Raw genomic sequence first — 27,589 nt, 5'->3', positions numbered from 1 at the left:
GATAATTTTTAAAGTTTTATGAATCTAAAATATTTAGTACATTGACGTTTTATCCTCAAGCGTTTATATTTTCATCTTTGTATGTTAATTTCAATTGATTTTATTCATGTTTGTCTTTTCATAAATTTTATCCATATTAAAAGGTGTAAGGAGGTGCCAATGGAAAAGAAAAGGTGCACAGTCTTACTGAACATTGAACAATGTTTTCCTTTTTTTATTCCAAAATGTCTAGGATGAAAGAAATGAGTGTAAAATATACAACAAAATTGCAAACACAAGGAACAAAAATCAAAACACAATGGAAAAAAATGACAATTCAATTTTCATACACAACCTGCGATGTGAACCTCTTGACGGGAAAAAAAGTTTGTAAGCCTCAAAAACTGAAGGCAATGTGTATTAGTACAGTAACCCAGAGATAATCAGACAGGTCTAAAACAGCATCGAAAATCAATTAACCTTGCACTGCAACGAATCTTAAAACTGACAAGAGGATGCTTTCAGCCTGACAAAACATAAAATTGAATCAGACAATCTATCTGATCATGGCTCGTCTTTGCTGGACTCTATACTATGCAAATAAAAGAAATTAAGATGAAAAAGGATTAATCCAGGCTTACAAGGCTTAAACAAAAGCTGGGTGTTGAATTCGTAAAAACAGGTTAACTATGTTTGAGTACATGGCTCTCACCATTAGCATGCAAGCATGCTGAGTTTAATACATCCTTATTAGCGCCTCAGATTTACCCACAATTGTGCAGCAGGCTCATGTCTGTTACAGAGCTTTTTTTTTAATTATACATATGAGAAAAAAAAAGCAAGAGGACACATTGCCTACACCCTGTAAAAATGTCCTAATGAGCCACACTGACTGCTGCAAATGGCTACGGATATAATATGCACAGCTCTAAAAATAAAGACGACAGGGGAACAAATAATGTGTTAACACAAACACAATCAACCGGGCCGGCACTTCCTCCTTGCATTAGCATGAAACTTGTGAGGAATGAATGACTGAAAAAATAAAATCAGATCACAGTTTACAGCACTTGCAAGAAAATGTTTCAGTAACAAACCTGTCCCTTCCTAACTTCAATTCGGTGTTTTAGTGAAAAAGAAAATTTGCTTGGAGATAGGCCACACACACACACCAAAGTGGCGCCCAATGTAGGGTCAGAGGACCTGATTACCAATATATGATACACAATAGTCTGATAAGGCACTTTCTTTTCGTTCTTCCTTTATCAGAGGGCATGACCAAATAGTCCCTCCTAATCAATAACAAGTGTTGGCAATCTCAGTCTAAATCAAATACAATCAACTGACTAGAACGGGCCACTTTCTCCAACACTTTCAAATATTTGGGTGCTGTGATACAAAAGAAAAATTTCACAGAAAAAAAACCCTGTATTAAAAAAAAAAAAAAGAAAAGAAAAATAGAAGAGCCATTCACTGTAGTGTAATTCTGCAGAAGAGCTGAAAAATCACAAAAGCAGCATATAAAATTAGAAAGAAGATAACATAAATGCCTGCCCTCTAGAGACTTACAGACGTACTACAAGTTATAGACTCAAGGCTCCATTTGAAGAATTGTAAGCAACTATATTGTTAGCATTCCTTGGTAACATAATAAGCCCTCTTATATATTTTACAGGGCTCTGCTGATTGGAAAAGGGGTCGATTTTGCAGAAGTCCAGAATTTAATCTGTTCGAACGAAAATCTTGCTTTGGCCATTTCAAATCCTGATAGCATTAACAAAAATTCCAGGAACATGTATGATGCTCCACTTGACATGAAAAAGCAGCAACTTGGCCAAATTATTTTCAGCAGAACAGTTGAGTCAGATAAGTGGCCTAAATACAACCTTTATCAATAACGTTTGACGGCATTCCACCGCAGGAAATAAAAGGGGGAAAAAAAAGCAGAGCAGCCATGAAACCACCCATTTTTCACAGTCTTGTTCCTGATGTGTCAAGAATGAAAAAAAAAAAAAAAAAAAAAAGGTCTCCTGGTATTGAATGTATAATGAAAATAACTGAAGTAGCCATGTCCCGTTCTGCATTCATAATGGTGTTGCATACAAACTGAGGATTATTCACATGTGCAGAGAAACAAAATCAAAAATAGTCTGGAAGGAACGAGGGAGGGGAAGATGGGGGGGGGGGTGATGTAGTCCAAAGCCGATGAGAGCCACAACTGAACAGCAGGGTGGTATGAGGTCATGACGGTCGTCTACGAGACAGCAGAACAATGACCGAGAGGTTGTGAAGATGTCAGCTGCGCCATCCGGAGGGGCTCTTCTAGTGACTGACCAGGCCCTGCAGCATCATCATGAGGCGCCGAGCACGCTTGCAAAGAGGGCTGTGGGCATCCTGCTGCAGGAAGTGTAAGAGCTTCTGTCTGACCTGGGACAGCACTGCAGACATGTGGTCTCTGGTGACTGGATCTCCATGGTCCAGGTTCATTACAGCATCTTCAAGATAGCTACAGAAAAATGAGAGAAAGGGGTCATGTGGGGGGTGGAGGGGGGGGGGGGGGTCACTGCGTATTCTGATGAAACCGGTTTTTCATAAGTCAAAAATATTTCATATTATTGCATATTTCAAATTGCGTACTTCTGAACAAGTGCCTTTGAAATAAATGGGAACCCAAAAAAAATTGCTTTCTCCAGGCGTCTGGAGTTTATTGGCTAACAACTGTAAAATACCTGCTAACATCAGCGCAAGCATCATGCAATCATCTACGTCATGAAGGAGCAAATGTTTCCTCTCACATCACACTTTGATTCAACTGGAGGAACCATTTACATCATTTATTTTATCAAAGTGTTCTTGCAGGAAGGCTAAGTTCCTTTAATCTCTCCTGTTACGATCACCAGTTTGCTTTGAAGCCAATTCTCATTAATATTAGAAGCACTTTGCACTGGGCCAGACCTCTAACAATGTATTAATATTAAACTCCAAAAGTGCAAGAGGTCTGAGCTTTTCAAAATTGAATTTTCAGCAGCCATCACTCCAGTCTTCAGTGTCACGTGATCCTTCAGAAATCATTCTAATATACGGATTTTAAAAGATGAGGATTTTATTTCTTCTTCTTATTGATTTAGAAAATATTTCATAATAATAGAGAATGTCATACTTTTTTTTCAGTATTTTTGGATAAAAGTTCAAGGGGACTTATTTGAAATATTATAACATTGTAAATGTCTTGATGAATAAAAATATTAATTAAATATTAAAAAACATGAATGGTAGTGTATGTGGCTGGCACAAATCACTCATTCCAGTCCTCAAACACAAATCTACTGTTTTCTGACAGCTGTGTTAACAGAACATGTTTGTTATTTCTTTAAGCTTTTCTAGGCTAAAGCTTTTTTTGGACTTCTCTCCAGGCTGCTCGGGTTTTTTTATAAAGTCCATCAAGGATTATTGAAATGCCACCTGTCTGGAAAAACTATCTGGGAAATCTCTCCATCTGCCTCTTTAAATTAATAGACACTGGTGTATGATACCACCAGAGACTTGAGCTGCATGTTGCACAGAGGTCATCTTAATTACCTCACAAGTGACCATTAAGTTAAAGCTTATGATTAAGAAAAAAAAAAAAAAAAAAATGGAGGAAATGTAATACAATGACCTTATTATCCCCAGGACTTTACAGTGTAGTCCTGTCCAGATGGCTAAGCTTTCATGCCTCATAGCAATTTGCTCTATTTTCACATGTGTAGGCCCTGTTCCAAGCCCACAGTGCTGTTATCTCAACTATAATCTACTGGCCCGGAGAGATATTACATTCCCGGTACATTGAAATCACTGTTCACATCTTGGATTCTGCTAACCTTTATTTGCGAAGATAAAAGCTGATGTTTAACTCTGGAGCATGACACATAGAGATAGTTGGAATGACAGAATATACTGTGTGACGCTAGATAAAAAGGCAACTTCTTGTGGCACAAAAAAAAAAAAAAAAACTCAGGCCAGGAACACCAATCCAAAAAGATTTCAAAGCCATAATGCATTTTAATATTAGTTTTACTGATTATTCTTGTTTTTTTTTCTTTTTTAACCAAGTGTTACATAACATGAAGCAGCTGTTGCACTGATTCCAGACTTGCTTTTAAGTGTCACGTGCCATGAGCGCCACATTACACAGTGTTCAGGTAAACAAGCAAACAAAAAAAGTGCCCAGAGACTCCTGCTTGTTCCACTTCGGTGCACTCTCCTAGCGCTTACTGAATGCATAAATGTGTCTTACATACTGTACGCCCAAAGTGGGATTAAGGTGTAGTGTGTGAACATTAATTGGGTCATGACAGCATTCTTTGATAATCTAATGGAAGCGTCCAATCAAGTAAATTAATATTCATGAATCAGGCCTGGACTAGCAGTTTTTTGCAGCTTTTAGCCAATAAGTTTGTCTACTGGGCAAACACCACAATGTTATTAATATTCCGAAGCAATACCTTTACTTAAAAAAAATCTATTCTCTTGTATTTTAAAATTAATTCATTTCTGTGATAGCAAAGCTGGATTTTCAGCAGCCATTACTCCAGTCTTCAGTATCACACGATCCTTCACAAATATTTTAATGTTCACTTGGTTCAGACATTGTAGATGCTAAGTTTATAAAAATGGTTCCTATTATAAATGTTAAAAACTGTTTTGCTGCTTAGTATTTTTGTGGAAAAACTATAATACATTTTACAGGATACAGGGTTTTTCTTGATAAAGTTCAATGAACAGCATTTATTTGAAATGGAAATATTTCATTACATTATGTCTATACTGTCACTTTTGAACATGTTACTACTGAATAAAAGTTTTTTTTTTTTTTCTTTAATTATATTTACCCCACATTTTTTAATGGCAGTTAGTATCACTATAACAGTATCACTGTTTCCACAAAAATAGTAGGCAGCAAAAACTTTAGTAATACACTGAAATAACTATTAATAAAACAAAAGTGTCATAATTAAATACTAATGAAAATCAAATTTTCATTAATCATTTTGAATATGGAGCTATCTAATGTTCGTTATCATGAACAAAAGCACAGACTCCTGTAAATATTAATTCTGGCGCTAAAAATAGATAGTCTTCCTACTTAAAATAACATCCTTATGTCCGTGCAGAAAGAGGACAGACTTACAGATGGTAATGTCTATGCACATATGGGCCGGATGAAACACTAGTATTGTAGAGTGCAATTCAGAGATAGGACTGGCAGACAGAGCAGTTTATAGCAGTAAAGGGACTTGGCAGCGCACAGGCAGAGCATTACTCTGTGAGTCACAGGAGCTGGTCCCTTTCCCCCAGCAGAGAACTCTAATGCAGCCCAGACTCTGTAGAGCACTTTAATAACTGCAGCCCAATGCAGCAGTGCCACAGAAGCGGATGTCCCCTTCAACACAAGGTCATCCACAGAGGAATTAAAGAGGAGAAAGAGAGGATGTTTTGAGTCTTATAGCATTAATATCCTGTGACTTGAATCTGCATTTTGCCCTTGCTCACGTACAACATACAGAGGACTATAAATAAATACTTAAGTGTTTAATCATTAAAAGCACAGCGCTGTGCATGATCTTGCATATTCATTCAAACTGCGAGGGGAGCTGAAGGAATAACTTCCATATAAAGGACATACGGGGAAGAAAAAAAAAAAGAAGTATAGAACATGACTGCACTGACTGATGGAGCCGAAGGGAACAAACCTGATCTTGAGTTCTGTGCGTGTGCTCAGGTTGGTGGAGAGCTGCTGGATGAGAGACAGAAGGACGGCCTGATGGAGTGGACAGGTCTGCTGGCCGAACACTTGCTGGGAGTCAATGGTCTCACACACATACAGCACCAGATTCAAGTCTGCTGCAGATAAAGCCTGCAAGAAAAATCACAGCGAGCAGTCTGTGAAAAAAACCTGCAGAGGACATACTAACACAGTACAGTGTTATTGTGAATGATGATCACATATATAGAGAGACGATAGTAAAAGGACACATAAAAGGTCACATCTCATAGCATACTGCCTGTGAAAATTATTAAACAAACTGTTTGGTTTCAATTTTCAAGGCTAATAATTACAATGTTTCCCTACAACCACTAAACTGACAGAACATTCAAATTAATGTAATAAATTAACTAGTTATTCATACAAATCAAGAGTATACTTAAAGTGTCATGAAGACTACTTTTTCTGAGATTTTAGCAGAGGTGTTTGTGTTGCATATCATAGAAGACAATATTAGCATCCGATAATTGTAACTGTTGAAGAAAACTGGTTAATTTAAATTTTTTTTGTTCTATTTTCATCTTCCGGGTTTAAAATCTACATCGTGTTGACGTCACAATTTGTGACTTGGCAAAGGACTATAGTACATAGATGACGCGTCGGTGTCTCATTATTATTCATAAGACTGCGTGTTCTTATCCTATGAGAAGACGCTTTGCTTAATTATTCACAACAGCATGTGTTGATTTGCTATGACAGACGCTTCAGACTGTGAGAAGACATCGCGCACATTAACTGAGAGAAACGTTCATGGATCAAAAAGTGTGTTTGTTTTTGCTTTGTAATAAGAGTTTGGCACAAACGCGATTCATTCACAGTGAGTGTAACTGTTTTTACAGCTCCGTGACACAATCCATCAAAAGGCTTAAATAAACGCCGCAGAATAAGCCTCAAGCTATCATAGTTGCAACAGCGCGTTCATATAAATGTTTTTGATGCAGAGTGCAAACGGCTGTGCATTTATTTGTGTTTTTAACTCGATGGGAGCAAAATGAAACTGTCTGAACCCAAAGCTGTCTGTCTCCCCTCTTCCCCCACTACTCCGCAGCGCACCACGCCCACATTTTTAGGGTTTTTTTAAAACTGTGGTGAGAACTAACCAGTGCTGAAACAGGGGGTTTCATGAGCCTTTAATAGAGTAGTTACTGTGGTTTGACTGTCAGCACTTATGTTAAAACGTCTCCTTCCAAATACTTAATTTGGCTATACGTGATTTGCATTGCTTAACTTAAACAAAATACTACAGATGGAAACCATGGATGCTACTGTTCCATCAATGGAGAAGACCTTGCAAAGATGTTTTTGTGAAAATGTTTTGCACATGCTCCCATAAATGTTGTCTATTACACAGAAAGTAAACGGTTGTCTGGTTATACAATGTGGCAGATTTTACAGACACATATGGCTTAATGCAGTAGTTATTAACTGTTTTACTGCTTTTTGAAGGAAGTATTATGTATTTTTAACAATCCCTTTTGTTTCAAAATTTTTTTATTAAAAGAATCCAGAAGTGTTTATATAGAATTTGAATGTTTTTCAATACAAATAACAGTTATTGTATATAAAGATGTTTTTATAATTTTAATTCAATTTACACATTTATACCACTTATACACAGCGCGTTGATTCAGGAAAATTGCCAGAGTGCCTTCTGTGTGAACACAAACACGTCCCGGGATTGATTCCGGAACAATCCCAGGCTGAAGACCTAGTAACATTGCTGGGATCAGTCCCAGAACGAGTGACCAATGCCATAAAGGGTTTGTCGTAGTGATGAGGCATGTTATTGTGTAACTCTTTTAGTGTTTTAGTGTTTTGAAGGCAGATCACTGTTCACATGATCAGGAAGCTCCTCACTAACCGTGCTGAAGCGGAATCGTTCACCAGTTTAGTTGATGGTACGTGTCGCATTACACGTCACATCCAAATCTTTATGGGTTGTGTGTGAACGCACACACAGATTCCGGAAAATCACTGGCAGTGTGAATGAACCAAAATCAAACCATCCCTGGACACATTTTCTGAGTATTTTACAGAATGGCTGTGGCTTAATACATGTAAAAGTGTGTTAAAAGATCTATTGACATAACAGCAGTTAATCTAATCAATGCACCTCTATTAACCATAAAAAGCCCTAAAAAAACAGACCTGTAAGAAATATGACATGTGTGTCTAGTGATCAGTAACCAACCTGTTGGAAGGCCTCATTGAGCTGGCCCTGCTGTAGTAACTGCAGTATGCTGGCCTGCTGGGCCTGGTAGTCCAGATGTGCAGAGGGTACAGGTGTTCCTGCGGCCGAGCGCATGGCCTGCATGATGCTGGAGGTGACAGCTGCCTGCTGCTCCTTCATGGCCAGACTCACCTCTCCTTTCACTATGCGTTGCACCTGCGTCAGGATTGAGTCCTGCAGACTGCAGAGAGGACAGACACATTAACGGAGTATTTAATAAGATATGTCTCCATTGAACACTGCTGTAGTATAAAAATGAGCAGTGGTCAACCAATATGGATTTTTTGATGGCCAACATAAAGCACATATACATGATATCATGGTATCTAAAGACAGCAAATAACATGTAAAAAAAAAATATCAATTTCATTGCAGGATATTTACCAAATTTGAAAGCATTTGAAAAATAATAAGACGAAACCTGATGCAAAAATAAATCCCACTATAGTTTACAATATCCTACTAATGTTACAAACATGACTAAAAAGGAAATAAACACTGTAAGGGACACTTTTCATGGCAATAAATTACATACTCAGATGTTTTAATTATATAAATACAAATTTGATTGATGCGACAAACGTATATATTGTTTGCCTTTCTATTATAACAAAAAAGCAAACACCTTAATACTTTTTAGATAGCATTTACTTACAACCGTACACAAAGACAGTAGCTTAAGATGGGTAATAATGGGAGCTCTTTTATGTCTGTTCAGGGATTTTTCAGACCCTTTACAGTCCAGCTTCCAACACTTATTGGCCAAAGAGAAAAACTTAGCACATGGCAATAATTAAAAAAAAAACACTAAAATGGGAATTGATTATGGTTAAATCCCATGGCTATTACTTTTTGTTTGCAAGCAATCGAAGAAGATTCCACTGACGAAGAACATGTTAAAACACAGTAAAGGTACAGTGATTAAAAACCTATATAACCTTTTAAGAGTGGTTTAGACTGCATTTTGAATTTATTTGAACTTTCGTATTACAATGTAAATCTCAATGTAACAAACAATATTTAGCTTTTTTTTTGGATTCAAATGCCACAGTGATTTAATCCTTAATTTAATACTACATACTTTATACTGCAATTGTGTGGGAGGGAAACAAACCAGCTCTATTGACAGGAATTCAAGTGCCACACCTGCCAATACATTTGCAAGGTGCTCAATGCATAGCTCCAAAAAATGTTGTGTATTTAAATTTTTCTGGATATCAAATGAAGGCATAAAATGTTAATTTCATTTATCGTTTAATTATTGAAAACTAAAAGTTAATTTTTTGGCATACAAAGGGGATTTACTATTAAATGTTGTGTGATTATTCCTTAAAAAAATAATGTTTGTTTCATTTTAGTAGTTGTAATAGTAGTAGGCTATGTACATTCTACTGAAAAATAGTAATAGGCTTCTATCTATGGGGGAAGTCGTAGCCTAATGGTTAGAGAGTTTGACTCCTAACCCTAAGGTTGTGGGTTTGAGTCTCGGGCCAGCCATACCACAACTGAGGTGCCCTTGAGCAAGGCACTGAACCCCCAACTGGTCCCCGGGCACCACAGCATAAATGGTTGCCCACTGCATGTGTGTGTTCACTGCTGTGTGTGTGCACTTCTGATGGGTTAAACGCAGAGCACGAATTCTGGGTATGGGTCAATTTTTTTTTCCTTCACTTTTCTTTTTTTGAATGTCTTCAAATCAAACCGTACTTTTATTTTGACGGGTTGCCGTGAATACCTTTACAGTTCTGTGTATGTGATATGACGCTAGTTTTACCCAATCATTCGGTCAGATGCTCATGAAGTGACTCTCAGAACAGTTCTGAAAATGCTGTTCATGCGTTTACGTCCTCATTTAGTGAGATGGCAGACGCTGAAATCACCGCGCATCTGCGCCACTCATTAACAGAGACACGCAGAACATTCATATTTAAATCGACATTTGCTGCTTAATATTTACAGACACTAGTCCATATCGCGATTTAGGTGTAATGACCTACTTTTGATTAATTAATTCAAAATTTGACCAATTCTGTGACATTCCGCGTTAAACTGTGCATTCCGTTTTTATGACTGGATTCCGCATTTCCATCAACGTTTTCCGCATCGCGGAAATCATAGGGCCCTATTTTATGCTAAATTATCCACTAACCTAGTTTATAATAGTATTTTTGTTAAAGATTATGATTTATTTTTTCATGTTATTTTTCATTAAAATGAAGTTGTGTATATTTATTAATAGATTGTGTTTAACACACAAAAGAGTGACGATCAGGTTAACACACAGAAGTATAGAAAGACTTACTTTCCCACGATCATGTGGAGCTGACGCTGAACGTCAGAGCACACGCTGGTCGTCACAGTGGTGGCCAGCTGGTCTTGAGAATTCTGGAGCGTGTCAATCATCTGTTGCAGCTGGCCAATCACAGGATCCCGTGCGTCCTGGTCCCGCTGTTTCCTGTTCTTGATGTGTGTCTCCAGCTGCTGGATGTCTGCGGGAGAATGTGAAGTCATTAGATATTTAGTTACAGCAACACATTACAACACTGCTTAACACAGAGTTTTATTAATTAGCTGGTGCTACAAGATGTGCAAATCTAGCCTAAGAGCATTCAACAAGCTGCCAGACTCATTCATATGCTCCACTTAATTTTTCATTACCATAAACAAGCACAAATAAAAAGTCAGGTAGTGAATCTACTGTGATAGCTCTTACACTCATTGGTTCCCTGTTTGAAGCTGTCATTGATCTGCTGAAACATGGACTGGCAGCCTCTCTCAAACACGGGCAGCACAATGCTTTGGAAGGTCTCTTTGTAGGCTGACTGGATGGGTCCCTGCATGGCCTCTGCAGCAGCACGACCGATAGCATCCGTGGTGTTCTGTGAATAAAAGAATAGGACAAAAAGTTAGAAGAGATATGAGTTTTCCCCAGTTTGTGCCTGTTCGGTGTTCCGCAATGAATTATTCAGTGCTACATCAGTGCATAGAAGTTGGTGCACTTCTTCTGAACCGCTCAGTTTGTAGTATGTCTTTCAGAGAAACATCCTTTCCAGGCAGAACTGTTTTTAACTCAGCCTTTAGAAAATAATATCATAACAAATGTCAAGTTTGGATTAAATTTTTTTTTTTTTTTTTAAAGTGTTCATTCTCAAACTTTCAGCCACTGACCTTGGATTTAACAACTTTGGTGACATTTTCCTTCAGTGTTCCTTCCACTGCGGTTAACTTAGCAGCGATGGTGCTGCTCATCTGGCCAGTCACAGGTTCTAGACTCTTCGATATGGCTGCATAACAGAAAAAAAGGTCACCTAAATCTCCACACAAGCCTTAAATCAATAAAAGTCTTTGCTCCAAATATTTCACAGTCACAGAAGAAGAGCAGAATGTTCATTGTTGTATTGAACGCTATGAGAAAAAAAGTACAGTTGAGCTCTTGCACTCACCTTGTGGGACGGTCTTCTTCATTTCTTCACGCAAAACTTTGTCTAGCCGGTTGCTGAGACTGTTGTTCAGAGTCTGGACGAGCTGCTGAACCAGCTGATCCTGGAGCTGTTGGTTCCGACTTTGTCCTTCAGCCAGAATTCTTTCCATTCTTCTCTCTATGTTACCAGTTAAAGTTAACAACAAATTGCATGGGCCTGATCAATCCAAAGTGATTATTCATTAACCCTCATGCGTCCCTATAACAAAAGTGTTTCTCATGGGTCAAAATGACCCGAAGACCTTCAACATTAAACATTTTTGTTTGATCCAATTTTTTTTTTTCCTAATTATTTATGTAGGTTTTTTAATATTTTTTGGTGTCTTATTTATATTAAATTCTGGATATTTCTAAGAATCTATGAGAAAATAAGCAATTTTGTTACAGTATTTCATAAAAAAAAAAAAAAAAAAAAAAAACAAGAGACAATTCCAGTCCAAAAATCATCAAAAACCTTAAGATGGGCTCTGAGTGGGTTCACTGAGTCTTTCTGATGCCATCTGGCGGAAAAAAGTCATAAAATTGCATTTTATGGTTACTGCCAGGGGCCTATAGAATCCTATGGAGATTCTTAACTGAGTCCTACATGTGAAACCTTTACATTTTGGGCATATTAAGGCTTCAGATTGATTGATAACATTCAAATACATCCCGCGAGGGACACTTTTGTTACTTTTTTATTGCACCCATTTAAACTCCTTGAATCCACTAATTTTTTTTTGTGTGTGTGTCTTCAGTGTGACAAAAGTAAAGAAATCTTGGACCGGTAAAATCAACACACGATTTTTAGATTTTTTTGTTTTGTTTTTTTATAATTTTTGGGTCAAAATGACCCGAGGGACAGATAAGGGGGTTAATGTGTATATGCATATGAATAAATAATATCATGCATTAGAGAATGATTTTATTCAGATCAGCTTTTTTGCTTTTTCATGTGATAATGGGGCTAGAGTTTTATTTTAACATTGTCATTCTGGATCATTTTTTGAAGTTGCTTTAAAATGTAGCTTCTTGGTTTATGGCGCCATTCATAGTGCGTTTAACATCTGTAATGTGACATTTCAAAGTTAATATACTGCAGAATGGGACTTTTATCTTTCTGGATTTTACTTAGCATGTAAAGTGAGCATGGCCAAGAAATACGATCGCTAAAATATCAATATTACTCATCTCAGTCCATGTAGCCTTGTTTACATTGCAAGAAATATTGTTGATGAAAGCCTATGCATTCAAAAAAGTGCAACATGAAGAAACAACAATCAATTTAGATTTCATTTTGTCAAAAAACTAAAGGTGATAGCACGGATGCCTTAGCTCATCTTTTCTTGATAAGTTGTGTATAATCTAATCTTCAACCCAGCTACAAATCTCCCCCTAGTGGAAGGATACGTTCTTGTTCCTGCTGAGCCAACATGGCGTGCTCAATATGAGCCATGATGGAGCTCTGCACAGCGTCCATGTGGCTGGTGACTCTCTGCAGAAGGTCCAGCTGGTTCTGTCTCAGCTCAGCGATCTCCCTTTGCTGGCTCCGTAACATCTGTAGGAGCTCATCCTGCACCTCTATGCTCATCTGAGGACACAACAGCACATTTATTCCTCACTTGTGAACCTCAAGGACTTCCGGGGATGATTGACTGATGTCAGCACAGTTGTAAGAGTCATAGCAGTCACAGCAGAACATTCATGCTACCAAGCTTACCTCGTTATTCATCAGGTTCTGTCTCAACTGCATTAATGTTTTATTTATATTATGAATCACGGTGACTGGACAGAAAACAAGCCTTCATGCATTTTCATTGGGTTTACACAATACAAATGCTAAGAAATGCATTCGGATTGTGATGCAGGGGATCAACAGACTTACCTGGTTCTCAATCTGTCTAGATTGTGAGGACTCTCTGGGTAGGGAGAAAAACAAAGATGATCTAATCAGTCACGCAATCAGATTATATGACTGAAGGGGCTCACTGCTCAATCCTATATTAAACAATATAAACATTAATATCAGGGAGATTTCCATAGTAAGGAGTGCAGCTCACTCACCCTTCATCCTTCTTGCTCTTCCTCTTGAGCTTAGGGGAGCTGCGGGGAGATGTTTTCCAGTCTTTCACAGGAAGTCTGTGAGAGGAGCGAGGGCCACAATTTCCTGAGGAGGCCAGACTGGCAACCTCGTCATCATGATCACTGTCCATCACAGCAGGAGCAAAAAATAAAAGGGAAAGACAACAGATGAGCAAAATTATCATCAAGGTATTGAAGACTGACGCTACAGGTGTCTGTAACCCCCTAGACACAGCCCTTAATTTGCATATTCACGTCATTATATTGAGCTTTGAGTCATGCTCAGACTTGTTCGGACATGCACAGATATGCAGATGTGAGGAAGGAGTAAATAAGTTCTTAATATATATATACACACCACAGTTACTTTTATTCAGCAAGGATGTATTGCTGATGCAAAGTGACGGTAAACATTTTTATATAGTCACAGATGCTGTTCTTTAAATGTTATATTCAAAAAATTCTGAAAAATATATTTCACTGTTTGCACTAAAAATATTATGCAGCACAATTGTTTTCAACATTGATAACAATAAGAAATGTCTCGAGCACCAAATCAGAAAAGAATTTCTTGAAGGATCATGTGACACTGAAGACTGGATTAATGGCTGCTGAAATTTCAGAAAATTCAGTTTTGCCATCATAGGAATAAATTAGATTTTAAAATACATAAAAATAGAAAATGACTATTTTAAATTGTATTACTGTATTTTTGATCACATAAATATAGCCTTGCTTAGACCAAGATACTTTCGAATATATATATATATATATATATATATATATATATATATATATATATATATATATATATATATATATATATATATATAAAAAAACTTCAATATAAACCTTTAAACCTTTACAAGCAAAGGTAAAAATATTAAAAGTGATCAGTTCATCCATAAGAACAATTGTTTTTAAATATGATGATAATTAGGCCCAGATGCTAACTACACATTAAAAATAATATTTCTTAAATTGCAGACAGCTGTTATAGTTTTCCTTAAGAAAACTGACAAGCCATAAATATATTTTATTGGCACATAAGACATGTTTCCTTTTGTTTTGTTAAACACATAGTTTTGGTATGTTTATCTGAAGAATAAATATCCCACATAATAGGATGTGTATCAGAACTCAGGATCCCATCTTATGTTTAGTAACCATGGCAATTTCAGTTCAGAACTGATTTAGAACACTGAACTTCTTAATGAAAAAAAAAACTCTAGTCGTGCCCCTTTTCTTGCATGTCCTTGATATGAATCGCTCACATCAGTGATGTCAGCGAAGGTCAGACTATCATTCTGACAATTTAAAGAAATTAGAAATGGCAACATGGTTTTAAGTTACCACACTGAAACCTGTTAAAACACTGATTTTACATCTGGCACAAATGTTCATTTGAACCCTGTTTTTAGGCCACACACCACATAACACTCCCATTAGACAGCTTAAAATGAGTATTTTAGAGCTTCCTCAATCTGGCATAACAAGCAGATGTAAAGTTAAGATGGATGGACAGCATAAATTGAGCAAATGTACTTGAAAAACAAGTATAGTAATTTGATCTGAGCTACAGAAGTGGCACAGACACCTGCATGAGTGATACGCCAGAAGTGTACCTCTGCTCTGCACTTGCATCTTGACTGTCGTTCTGAGTCAGGTGATATGTGCGCCTGTGGTATGGAGAAGAAATGTGTCTGTCCTTTATTTCCTCCCTAGAGCTGGAAGGAAACAGTCAACACAAAGTTTTCAAATGTTATAATTCAAATCAAATACAATATATTCACCGTTTGCTCAATTTATCATCTCTCTATACACCACACAAATCATAAAACTCCCACACATAAATCAATACTAAAATGTTAATATTAACTAAACATATCAACATAAATCACAAAACACATCAAAGAAAATATGCACTACTGGTCAAATGTCTGGAATAATTAAGAATTATTTTGAAGTGTCTGTAAATGCAGTGAAATCGTTAATATATTGAAATATTATTACAATTTTAAAAAACAGTTTTTACTAAAATATAAAGCAGGACAACTGTTTTCAACATTAATAGTAATAAGAAATGTTTCTTGAGCACCAAACCAGCCTATTAGAATGATTTCTAGAGGATGATGTGCCACTGAAGACTGGCATAATCGCTACTGAAAATGTAGCTTTGCCATCACTGAAATTAATTACATTTTAAATACGTTTTAAAATGCTTAATATATATTACAATAGAAAACAGTCATTTTTAATTGGAATAATATTTCACAAGATCACAAAGTGCAGCCTTGTTAAGCATAAGAGACTTCTTTCAAAAACATAAAAATCACAATTATTCTAAACTTCTAATTAGTGCTGCGTTCGACACCATAGATCACAACATACTCCTAGATCAATTACAAAACTATACAGGTATCCAAGGGCAGGCTTTAAGATGGTTTAGATCCTACCTGTCCGATTGCTACCACTTTATTTAAATGGAGAGTCATCTCATTTATCACCAGTAAAATATGGAGTGCCACAAGGATCTGTCCAAGGTCCTCTGCTATTTTCAATATACATGTTGCCCCTTGGTAATATTATTAGAAAATACGGGATTAGTTTCCACTTTTATGCTGATGATACTTAACTATATATCTCAACAAGACCAGATGAAACTTCTAAATTATCTAAGCTAACAGAGTGTGTTAAAATGTAAAATATTGGATGACCAATAATTTTCTCCTATTAAATTCAGATAAGACAGAGATATTACTTATTGGATCAAAAAACATTACACAGAATCTTGTAGATTACAATTTGCAACTAGACGGATGTACTGTTACTTCCTCTACAGTCAAAAATCTGGGTGTTATATTAGACAGCAACTTATCTTTTGAAAAATCATATTTCCCATGTTACAAAAACAGCATTCTTCCATCTAGCCAAGCTATGAAACATGTTACCTGTTTCTGATGCAGAAAAGCTAATTCATGCATTCATGACCTCTAGATTGAACTATTGTAATGCACTCCTAGGTGGCTGTCCTGCATCTTCAATAAACAAGCTACAGGTAGTCCAAAATGCAGCGGCTAGAGTCCTTACCAGGTCAAGAAAATATGATCATATTACCCCAATCTTACAGTCTTTGCACTGGCCACCTATTAAGTTCCGTATCAGTTACAAAATATTATAACTTACTTAAAAGGCCCTTAATGGTTTAGCTCCTGCGTACCTAACTAGTCTTCTACCACGCTACAATCCATCACGCTTCCTAAGGTCACAAAACGCTGGACTTTTGGTAGTAGCTAGGATAGCAAAGTCCACTAAAGGAGGTAGAGCTTTTTCGCATTTGGCTCCCAAACTCTGGAATAGCCTCCCTGATAATGTTTGGGGTTCAGACAAACCTTCTCTGTTTAAATCTAGATTAAAAACACATCTCTTTGGCCAAGCATTCAAAAAATGCATCTCATAATCTTGGACTGCAGTTATATCTGATCAAATGCACATTATTATTCTTTAGCTTGGGTTAAACTAATTAATTTTACTTTGCTGGAATTATGTCTCTATTTGTTTCTCTGTTTTGCCTTGTGTAAACTAGGATTTACACAAGCTCCAGTCTGGATCCAGAACACCTGAGAAGAAATGATGCCAACCGCCTCAGAGGACCTCAGATGATGCTAACCCTGAAACAACATACAGAACTACCACATTTTGCTATAAGTTTGATAGCATGCATAATTGCTGTTAATAGTGTTAATCGTCTGTTTGTTTACGTCTTTAATTGATTTTTCCGAACATTTCTGCCATATGCACATAAACTGACAGTCATCACTGATAAGCTTCTACTAAATATTGTATAAACGTAACTTTCTGTGAAGTTGCTTTGCAATGATTTGTATCGTAAAAAGCACTATACAAATAAACTTGAATTGAAATGTGTATTAAAAATATATTTTATTATAGAGCAACCTCTTACCAGTCTCCCAAACCATTGTCTCTCAGGCTGTTGCGAGTTTCTCGTGTGATATCAGGTGCTGCGGGCCAGGTGTGGTTCACACTGCTGTCAGAACAGCATCCTCCAGCCGCTACTGCGTTCTCCTGCGACAGAGCCGTCTCCAGCAGGGAGGGTGTGTTATTGTGTCTCTGTTCTCCATCCACAGATGCTGCACCCAATTCCAGAGAAAGCAAACTGTGCTCAGCACTGCTCCGGGCTCTTGGAGACAAGAGGTGGAGGACTGATGCGGCTGATGCCATACTGTCAGAATGCAGGACAGGGCCTGAGTCAGCAGCGGCACCAGCCAGCCCCCTCTGCAGGGTCTCTGAGGCAATCTCGGGGATGTCCTGGGACATTGCTGTAGAAGCAGAGGAGATGACATCCGGAGAGCGAGCTCTGGTTGGAGAGGCCAGGGGGACAACCATAGGGTCTAAGACCTGGAGATCCAGGGAGAGAGGAGGGTTTGGAGGGGAAACCTGTGGAGGAGGAGATAGGAAATACTGAAGGGGAAGTCTGTGAGAATAAGGAGCAGCTTCACAGAGCAGAAAGGCCTCTCGCAGGAGGGATGGAGAGAGCACAAGTGGGGGAGAGAAAGCCTAACCGGATGGAGTGGATGGAGGGATGAATTATGAACAAAAGAATTGTTAAATGAGTTTTTCCATTTAAATCAGATCTTAAAAGACTGACAGTCTGTGCTAAAATTTGGTAAGTGCTGAAATCTGATTTGAATTCTTCAGATGGATAGTCAATATGGATATTGCCTACGTTATATCTACCATAATGACACAAGCATTTAAACTGTTCAAAAGTTTACTGGCAGAAAGATTTTTATTTATTAATTAATATGCATAAAATTGATCAAAAGTGTCAGCAAAAGACTTGTTTGTAGAAGAAGGTTATCCGTTTTCACCATCAGGTTTGGTAACACTTACAGCTGTGCCCTCACCACAGTGCAACATTAAAAGGGGACCCCTCTCAAACAGTGTCGCTCCGCACTGCGTTCTGAACTTTGTTTAAGTGACATAGACCGGTATTGTGGTATATTAAAAATTAATATCATAAAAAAATAAACAACAGTATTCGGTATGAACCGGTATACCGCCCAGCACTAATATCTATCTCACAGAATAACACCTCTCACACACCAAAACAAAGGCAGGGCTACTGGACATCAATATATCACTATATGCAGTTTGACATGTCCATTAGTACCTGGATATTTTCCCCAAGGCCTGAGATGAGGATAGAGTTGGATCTTGGACTGCCTGCGCTGGCATTCAGAGTCAAGCTGCTGTTGCCACATTCAACAGACATTTTAGGGCTCTGGGCCAGATCGTCTCCACCTCTGGAAGAAAGAAAATTGAGCAATGCCTATGAGTGCATGAGAGGACACAGGGCCCCACGTTTTACACTCAGATGTGTATTTCTTATCACACTGTGTAGATCACACAGTAGGATCCAAAAGTCTCATAACACTCTCATGAAAACCTGGAAAGTTTGAGGACTTTAAAAAATGTGAAACAGAAAGATTATAAATGAGTTAAATTCCCCACCTCGCACCGCTATCTGAGCTGCTCATGGCCGTGACTATGGTCAGGCTGCTGGCACTGCTGCCAGGAGAAGCGGGTATCTGAAAAAAACAAGAGCGCAAAGATGATTAATCACCCTCTCTGAAGGAACCTAATGAAGAATCTGTAGTATTAAAAGCTTACGGAGGTGCTGGGCATCATGAAGGCATCTGGGGTCATGAGTTTGGGCAAGGCTGATGGGGCTGGACTCATGAAGTCAGCTGGAGTTGGAAGAGCCAGAATCTTACTCAGGTCATTCTGTGATCCACTATCACCAGACTCTTTATCAGAGCTCATTGCCTCCACATTCAGATCAGCCAGTGGGTCAGAAAAACCTAGGAGGGAAAGGCATTTTATATCATTTAGGCAATTTAGCATTTTCAAATCAACAAGTATACCATTTTCTTTCTCAGCAATTAATTCATCGGTTCATATTTATTTGATAGATTCAGCAGTGGCAGTCTAGTAAACATATGTATGCAAAAAATATATATACATTCCTAGACTCACCAAAGCTATCCTGTGATCCAGACTGTGGCATGAAAAGAGAGGAAGAGGCCCCCTGATTGGGCTGGAACCAGATCTGCACATCCTGTAGTGATCTGAGGGCATAAGAGAATGTTACATCACTACAGATCTGAATGCAAACTTCATGTCTTCATTGAGAGCTTTTTTAATTTGAATAACTTACTTTGTATGCACACAGTAGAGTTTAATCTGGATTCCTGATTTGGACTCCGAGGGTCCCTGGTTTCCTTCTGTGAGAAGATATTATAGACACAAAAATATTAGAAAGCAACAATTGATTGTATCTTCACTCAACTTACAGAAAGACAACAAACATTTGCATACACAAAATGCATGAAAATAAGGAAAGGAACTGACCTGTCGTCATGCTTTCACTTTCCTCATCAGGGGGAAGGACCTCTGTGTGGCGCAGTCTGGCACGGGCGACATCTTGTATGCCGAAGCTGAGCACAGGGTGTGTAAGCAGAAACTCTGAAATGGCAGTGAAGCTGGCACAACCTTTTTCCTGATCCTGTAACAGCTCCATGACGTACAACACCTACATATCAAACACACAACCCAGAGTCAGCTGCTAATAAACAACCAGTTACTCATAACCACAATGTAATCATTTTGCTTGTTGTAATAGCAACACTGACCTAAACTCAAGAATCCTATTTAACAGGACATATGCTAGAGTTGGCCAACTGAGCGTGTTTTGTTTGCTTCGATATTTCCTGTCTTTCTACCTGTCCCAAAGTCATTTCTGAAATTCCTCAAACTTGAAGACTGACCTATTTTTCAGTCCTTTCTGGAAATGAGACAATGATTAGATTTCACACTTGCTGCTTGAAGATGTTTTCTGTCAGGTTTGATTGTCAATGATTTCAAATGGCATTGGTTCTTGAATAAATACATATGAATAAGATTTTTAGAGCTAAATCAGAGTGTTTTTAGGAAACAACAACTTAAATTTCATTTGTATGGAAATAAGCAACATTAGGCAAAATAACTTCTTTTGGATTCCAATTAAGAAAGAAAAGTCATACAGGTTTGGAAACACCATGAGAGTAAGTAAACAAAAGTAGAGCCGTATATAAGAAACAGCTGCTTTAAAACAATCTGTATTGCATAAAGCACTATATAAATAAAGGTGTTTTGACGATTTCTTCTAAGCGGAAAACATGGGCAGAATGGCAGAATCTAGTCGTAAATATGGAATTTAGCTTCTTAAGTGGAATGTCAAAGAATTTGGCAAAATTTGAAAGAATAAAAGAAAAGTAAGGCTGCACAAAGGATAAAATCGCAATGGACAAGTGTCAATGAAAATTAAAGCACAAAAAGACTGCTACTTGATCTGCATGTCTTTGTGTGACAGAGAAGCGCTGTTTCATTTACTACACGCTCAAGCATGACTTTCATGGTTCTATAGCGTCGGCCGTCTCTGCATATAAACTTCTGCAGCTCTTTTACTTCACATGTTTTTATTTAAATATACAACTAAAAAATAAATTTTATTTTAAAAACACTGACTTCTGGAGAAAATAAAAAATTATATAAATCAAAAATATAAAACAACAACGAGTCTGACCTTCCTCTGAACATCACTGAGAATGAGAAATTCTGCAGACAGGTCCAAACTGGCCTTCAGGCTGGGTAGTACACTGCTGTTGAATGGATCTGGGGAAAACCTGAAACACACAAATTCACAGTTCTTCGAAAATTCACAAATTTATGCTATCATATCCATAGAGGAGAAATATTTATGCTCAAGCTTGAACAACACCAAATAACATATCGAACAATTATGAAATGAAGAGACCTGATAGTTTGTAAGCACGTCCATGACACTGTGCACCACATCTTAAGTTCCTGGTTCTGATCAGCTCCGGTGATCAGGAAGCACCAGAAAGGAACTCTTCAGAAGAAAATAAATGGTTAAGTTGAATGTATAGCATGTGTCCACAAAAAAAATTAAAGTAAAACAACTGCAAAAACAGCTTAAAGCCCAGTGTCAGATTCCCTGATGACTTAATGCCGGGACACACCAAGCCGACTTGAAAGAACTAGCGGCGATGAAAGCCGACGGTGTTGTTGCCTCACGTCGGACAAAAAAGCTGCGCTGGAACACATCGCACAGACTACATCCGACGGCAAACTAACACGTGCGTTCTGTGCATGCATGAGAGGAACAAGCTGTTCACATCAGCAGCTATTAATAGTATATATTCATCATTCAAAAGGAGAAACCTAAACAAAGATATACAAAATGTAAACAAAGCCGCGCTTGGTTACCATTTTGAATATCAGTAACGTTGATAACTATAATAATTTTAAGCGGCTCATGTTGTTATGAAAACATTTGTGTATAAGAATGATTGGGAAAGATCATGTAACATTTAAACAGCCTTCTGTCTGTACCGCCTTCATTCACATGCTTGTTTTCACCACTTTTGCTTTAATTCTTGGCACTGACTTGTTCGCTAAACTGAACATCCAATCAGAGCTCTCACTCGCGCTGATGGCCCCGACGCCGATTCAACATGTTGAATCAGGCAAACTGCCACTGATGTGAGCCTGACGACAGCCCACATGTGGAAAACACCAAACAAACTAGCTCAACCATCGCTCGACCTCGGATCAACGATGGCAAACGGCCGATTGATGGCTTGGTGTGTCCCAGGCTTTAGGATGGTGACCTCTGAAGACTATATGAACTTTAGGGCTGGTTATTGATTTGGTATACTCTCGATTCGATTCTTGATTTTTATTTATTCATTTATTTTGAATAAATAAAAAATGAACAGTAAACATCAGTTTACAAATGGTCAAATTATAAAAAGAAATTAAGAGCCAGAAGCTTGTATTTTAAACCTATTCTTTTTGTTTGTATAGGGTCCTTTTTGAAACAATAATAGGGCCCTATAAAATGTTCTTCTTAATTTTTCTGGTCATCAGATGAAGGCATAAAACATTCATTTAATTAGTCCTAATCAAATGGAAAAACCCTTTTATTTTTTGGCAAACAAAGTGCTGCAAAACAGAGGTATACTGTTAATATTAAAAAGAAAAAAGGGATTATTCCTTTAAAAATAAAGATTTATTAATATTTATTATGATTAGCAGTAGAAGCATTTGTTGTTACATTGAGTCTTAAGACTGCTAAATAGTAATATATTTCTGACAGTTTCTTCATGTTAAACTATACTCTTATTTTGACAGGTTGCCGTGAGGAACTTGCAACTGCTGTGTATGTGATATGACGGTAGTTTTGTCAATTTAAACGGTAAAATGCTAATGAAGAGACTCTCAGAGCAGCTGAGAGCTGAGGATGATATGAGACGACAGAGCCTGAAAACACCGCAAGCATTTTCCACGCTTAAGTAGATGTGTTGTAAACAAAACCATTCATTCATTGCGGAAATCATGGAGCCTTTACGTGTGATGTCAAATGCTTCCATAGATTTGTAGTATTACTATAGAATTTCACCTGAGCGTTGCAAATAACACATATTGTGTTCTTTGTTCTTGTCAACAGTATCTCCGCCATGATAAGCACTGAATGTATGACAGGCTTTCTGCTGTAACATTGCGCAAGGTAAATAAGAGGGTGACATCTAGTGGAGAAGACTTATGATAAGATTCACATTAATCAGATCTTTTTTTAAATGTTTGCTGAAATAAATACTGAAAAAGATCGATTTGCGGCTTTTGAGAATCGATATCGAATCGACATCATTAAAAAAAATAATTATATATATATATATATATATATATATATATATATATATATATATATATATATATATATATATAAAATTTTACGATTAATCGTAAAATCTATTTTTTTTTTCCCAGCCCTAATGAACTTCATACTCACTCTGGGTCTTGCTTCTTGTGGTTGTCACAAAAGAGCAAGCAGGAAAGAGGTCGTCCATTATGAGGCTGCCATTCATGCAGGCATCTGCAAAAGGAGCAAGATTACTTACATTTTTCACAAGGCTATTGATTTAATTATAGGACAGCTTTAGAAGTACAATCAATAACAAAAAATATCAAACTATTATTGTAATATTGCTTATCATTATTAACAGTATAAACAGTAAATACAATGACAACACATTTATGTAGCAATTACAGTCAAATGTTTGTAATATACATTAATAACATTATTGTACACAGAGTATTTAGAGTATTGTAAATTAACATATTAGCATATTTACTGCTTGTCAACTAAAAGCAATAATGGTTAAACAATTGAGAAATACTTTAAAGGTACATGCCACTGTTTGATTGATTTATTAATATTTATACACTACCGTTTGGTTGGTTTGGAGTCGGTAAGATTTTGTGTTTTTGAAAGAAGTCTCTTATGCTCATCATAGCTGCATTTATTTAATGAAAAAAGTAATAAAACAAGTTACATTGTGAAATATTACTATAAATAAATGTAAAGATTTCTATTTAATATATTGATTCCTGTGATGGCAAGCATGATTTTTGGCAGCCATTACTCCAGTCTTCAGTGTCACATGATCCTTCAGAAATAAAGGCATTCCTTTCTTTCAAAAATAAATCTTACTGACCCTAAATTTTGAACAGCAGACCATGTTCAATTTCATAATGTCTCAGTACCTGGGTTGGTCCTGTCCTTCAATGTAGATTTGCCAAAACTTTACAAATCCATCATGACTGGCTGTGGCCAAGACCGTGCCATCAGGGGACAGAGCTCCCTCACTAATGCGCTACAAAAATAGAAATACGTTTAATAATAAACATCACACCCTATAAATCACTTATGTGCTATTGCAATTACATTAAATCTAATTTCTTGATTAGTTAATACAACACTGCAGACACAACACTGAGCTGAAGACAGCAGGACTTACTGCTGTGTGTCCTCTAATGGTGATGAAGCCCTCTTTCAGTTCTGTGGCGTCCACAGGCCATGAGCTGTTATTGGATCGGAGGATGTCAAGGTCCCAAACCTCAGCCTGCAATCACAGTGAGGAGTAATAGTGTTAAAAACATTTCAAATCTAATAATAGAAGGACATTTTGGAAAGAAAGTGATAAAACTGTCCAATTCCAAGGATATCATACTCGGTCTTCATGAAGGAGTGCCAGTGTCTGACACGCATCCTCTGGGTTCTCATCATTGTCCTCCGGGATGAAGGGACACCAGATGAGTCTGCGGTTGGAATTTAGTGGAGTGTCCTCAGGCCTTTGGATGTGAACGATCACTTCATCTCTAAGAAACATCAAGGTTAAGGAGTTCACCTGCTCATTAGCATTATACTACAATACATGTAGATCCAGATTTTTTTTTTGGAGAAATAAAAATAAATAAATATATTACAACCTTACAATTTGTCTCTTTTTGTATTAAAAACAAATTTACTGGTCAAAAACCTTCAGGAATTTCATTAACCTGCTGTTCTTGATGATTTAGTAAAAATAAAGTGTGAAAAATCTTTATCATAATTCCTGTTCAATCTATAGAGGATACTGTATTTTGCTGCTGTGGCTTGTAAGCTGCCAAATGAACATGTTTCCAGCCTCATCCACGCAGCCCAAAAGGTTGGAGTCCAAGTGGGCGAAAGCAAGGTCTGTGACTGCACCGGTGAAGCCCTTCAGCAGCAAACGCTCGGTTGATCCCAGCCGCAGCACTCGGATCATAGAATGATTGTTTGCGCCTGTGAGTGAAAAATAATTACAAACCATTCAGCTGAAACCCATCAACATTTTATTCAAAGGACTGTGCTAAATGAGCCATGGAAAAAGACAGTGTGCAAACTGACCTCTGATGGCATAAGCCAAGTATGAGTTGGACACGGCTATTAAATTGCCATAGTAGTACTTGTGCTCCCAGTCATATTTGGCCACTGGCTGAATTTTAACCTATAAGAAAAGTCATAAGGAAAAGATTTAGAGAGCAAAAAACAATTTCCAGGGTTTCCACTCATTTTGACTATTTTCCAATAGTTCATTTTTAAAAATCATTATATAAAGATTTCTGGCCAAGTACATTTTTCATCACTGAGCACTAGTGGAAGATTTTACCGACTAGACATTTCCATTGTTTTCATGATTTTATTACTTTTCATACCTGGAAACACCTAATAAAAATTCAATGATTTTCATAGGTTTTCAATGACAGTGAATTCCTGAAGTGCTAATAATAAAGAGTTTTGCACAAGTTCATTAATTTACACACCTTGTTGCTGCCTCGAGCCTTACTGTCAATACTTGAGTCACGACTGGACACAATTTCAACATTGTTTGCTCTGATGGGGACACAAGTGGACCCATCGTCTCCTGAAAGGCAGCTGGTACAAAAAACAAAAAAAAACAAAAAACAAAACATATGAATTTATTGGAAATAAAGATATATAATATGTATATGTATATGTATATGTATATATATATATATATATATATATATATATATATATATATATATATTATATATATATATATATATATATATATGTTACAAAACATTTCTTTTGAACTTTCTATTCATCACTGTTTCCATAAAAATTTTAAACAGCACAGCTGTCTTCAACATTAATAAGAAAAAAATGTTTCTTATGCACCAAAACAGCATGTATTCTGAATGATCATGTGACACTGAAGACTGGAGTAATAACGGAAAATTGCAAAATAACTGCTGAAAATTCAGCTTTTTCATCACAGGAATAAATAAAATGTTGAAATACATTAAAATAGAAAACAATATTAAAAGTACAAACCATAAGAGACTCGTTTAAAAATCGTATAGCTCCCAAACCTTTGAATAGTATTGTATTTTAATATTATAAAGCGAAACATTTTAAGTCTAGTATATAAAAAAAATTACAGCTCATAAAAAGATAATGACAAACATAATAAACAGTGTTAATGACAGCAAAACATACATAGTCTGTGTGTCCTGTCCATTGAGTTTGTCTGAGTTGTGAGCTGTTGGCTCCACCATTGTGGCAAGTCCTCCTGCTCCAATAAGATCCGCTCCGAGAACACCGTTTAGCTCTCCATTGAAAGATGGTTTTCTCTGGCTCTCTACCAAAGAAGACTCTGTGGAATGAAATGACTGATAAATCAAGTCTTAAAAATGCACTGGTGCACTCTCTGACTATTATTTTAATGACTTTCAATACAAATACAAATACACTTTTTTTCAAATTATAATAAATAAATAAATATATAGGTATATATATATGAGGTGTCCATACATGATAAATACGACGTGTGTAACATATTGTAAAGTTATATGTATTGTTCTAACACAAGGCAAAACACTGTAATGATGCACAAAAAGTTGAATAGCTTTTGAAACCGTCTTTTTGACTTGACGTCTTCTCTCAGAAATCTATAATGTCACGGTTATCAAGACACTGCATGCTGATGCATAAAAAATTCATTAAACTCTTGAATAACATTTATGCTCACGTCGCAATTAATACTCAACACTTTCTGTCTGAGCAAAGCAGCTGCGCCAGCAGGAGTTTAGCCCTGACATGCTACATAACCCTTCCTTTTATTCAATCACACTAATACACAAAACATGATGTTTGTCACTTATAAAACATAGTTAGCGCTGTCCCGCGTCTTTGCGCGACTGTAGTCAGGTGGCTCGCGCTGAAATCCAGCGCTGCGCAGCATCCTCGCGCCGCGGCCTAGCTGCTCCCTTCCCCGGCAACTTACCGGGACGATCCAGTTTTAAGATGTCCCGAAGGTGCTGCGTCGCGCCCTTTATGTCCATGTTGGAACCAGAAGCCATAGAGTAGGGAAGGGGGGATTAAATCACTGGAAAATTTCGAATTCTCAATAGTTTAATATTGTGTCTGAACTCGCCCCTCTCATAAAAGCTTGCAATCGTCCGTCAACTTCCGTTTAGCGTTCCCTGCATTTCATTCCCCCGCCTCTGCTGGCAGGATTTCTTCGGTTCCGCAGTGAATCGCCTAACTGGACAG

General features: G+C 37.2%; 1 protein-coding gene across 2 annotated transcripts; it reads right to left on the bottom strand.

The window, feature by feature from the left end:
* Nucleotides 1-187: 187 nt before the first annotated feature.
* LOC109108685 (enhancer of mRNA-decapping protein 4-like) lies at nucleotides 188-27,589 on the bottom strand. Of its 2 annotated transcripts, XM_042744040.1 has the most exons (30): nucleotides 27,321-27,589; nucleotides 26,534-26,690; nucleotides 25,831-25,942; nucleotides 25,415-25,514; nucleotides 25,123-25,309; nucleotides 24,717-24,864; nucleotides 24,504-24,608; nucleotides 24,250-24,359; nucleotides 23,934-23,999; nucleotides 23,495-23,578; nucleotides 21,437-21,532; nucleotides 21,206-21,305; nucleotides 19,993-20,173; nucleotides 19,799-19,865; nucleotides 19,618-19,709; nucleotides 19,252-19,442; nucleotides 19,093-19,169; nucleotides 18,752-18,884; nucleotides 17,522-18,015; nucleotides 15,183-15,284; nucleotides 13,540-13,680; nucleotides 13,361-13,394; nucleotides 12,886-13,066; nucleotides 11,459-11,614; nucleotides 11,184-11,299; nucleotides 10,729-10,894; nucleotides 10,318-10,504; nucleotides 7,977-8,196; nucleotides 5,712-5,875; nucleotides 188-2,485 (listed from the first exon to the last, which is right to left on the bottom strand). In XM_042744040.1, exons 1-30 carry the CDS (start codon nucleotides 27,394-27,396, stop codon nucleotides 2,302-2,304), a joined length of 4,227 nt encoding a protein of 1,408 aa, XP_042599974.1. In that variant the 5' UTR covers nucleotides 27,397-27,589; the 3' UTR covers nucleotides 188-2,301. The 2 variants fall into 2 exon arrangements, with proteins under 2 accessions (XP_042599974.1, XP_042599975.1); XM_042744041.1 differs by lacking the exon at nucleotides 23,934-23,999.

This window comes from Cyprinus carpio, chromosome B18 (genome assembly GCF_018340385.1).
Source record: "Cyprinus carpio isolate SPL01 chromosome B18, ASM1834038v1, whole genome shotgun sequence".
NCBI lineage: Eukaryota > Metazoa > Chordata > Actinopteri > Cypriniformes > Cyprinidae > Cyprinus > Cyprinus carpio.
This window is presented reverse-complemented; position numbering and strand designations above follow the sequence as displayed.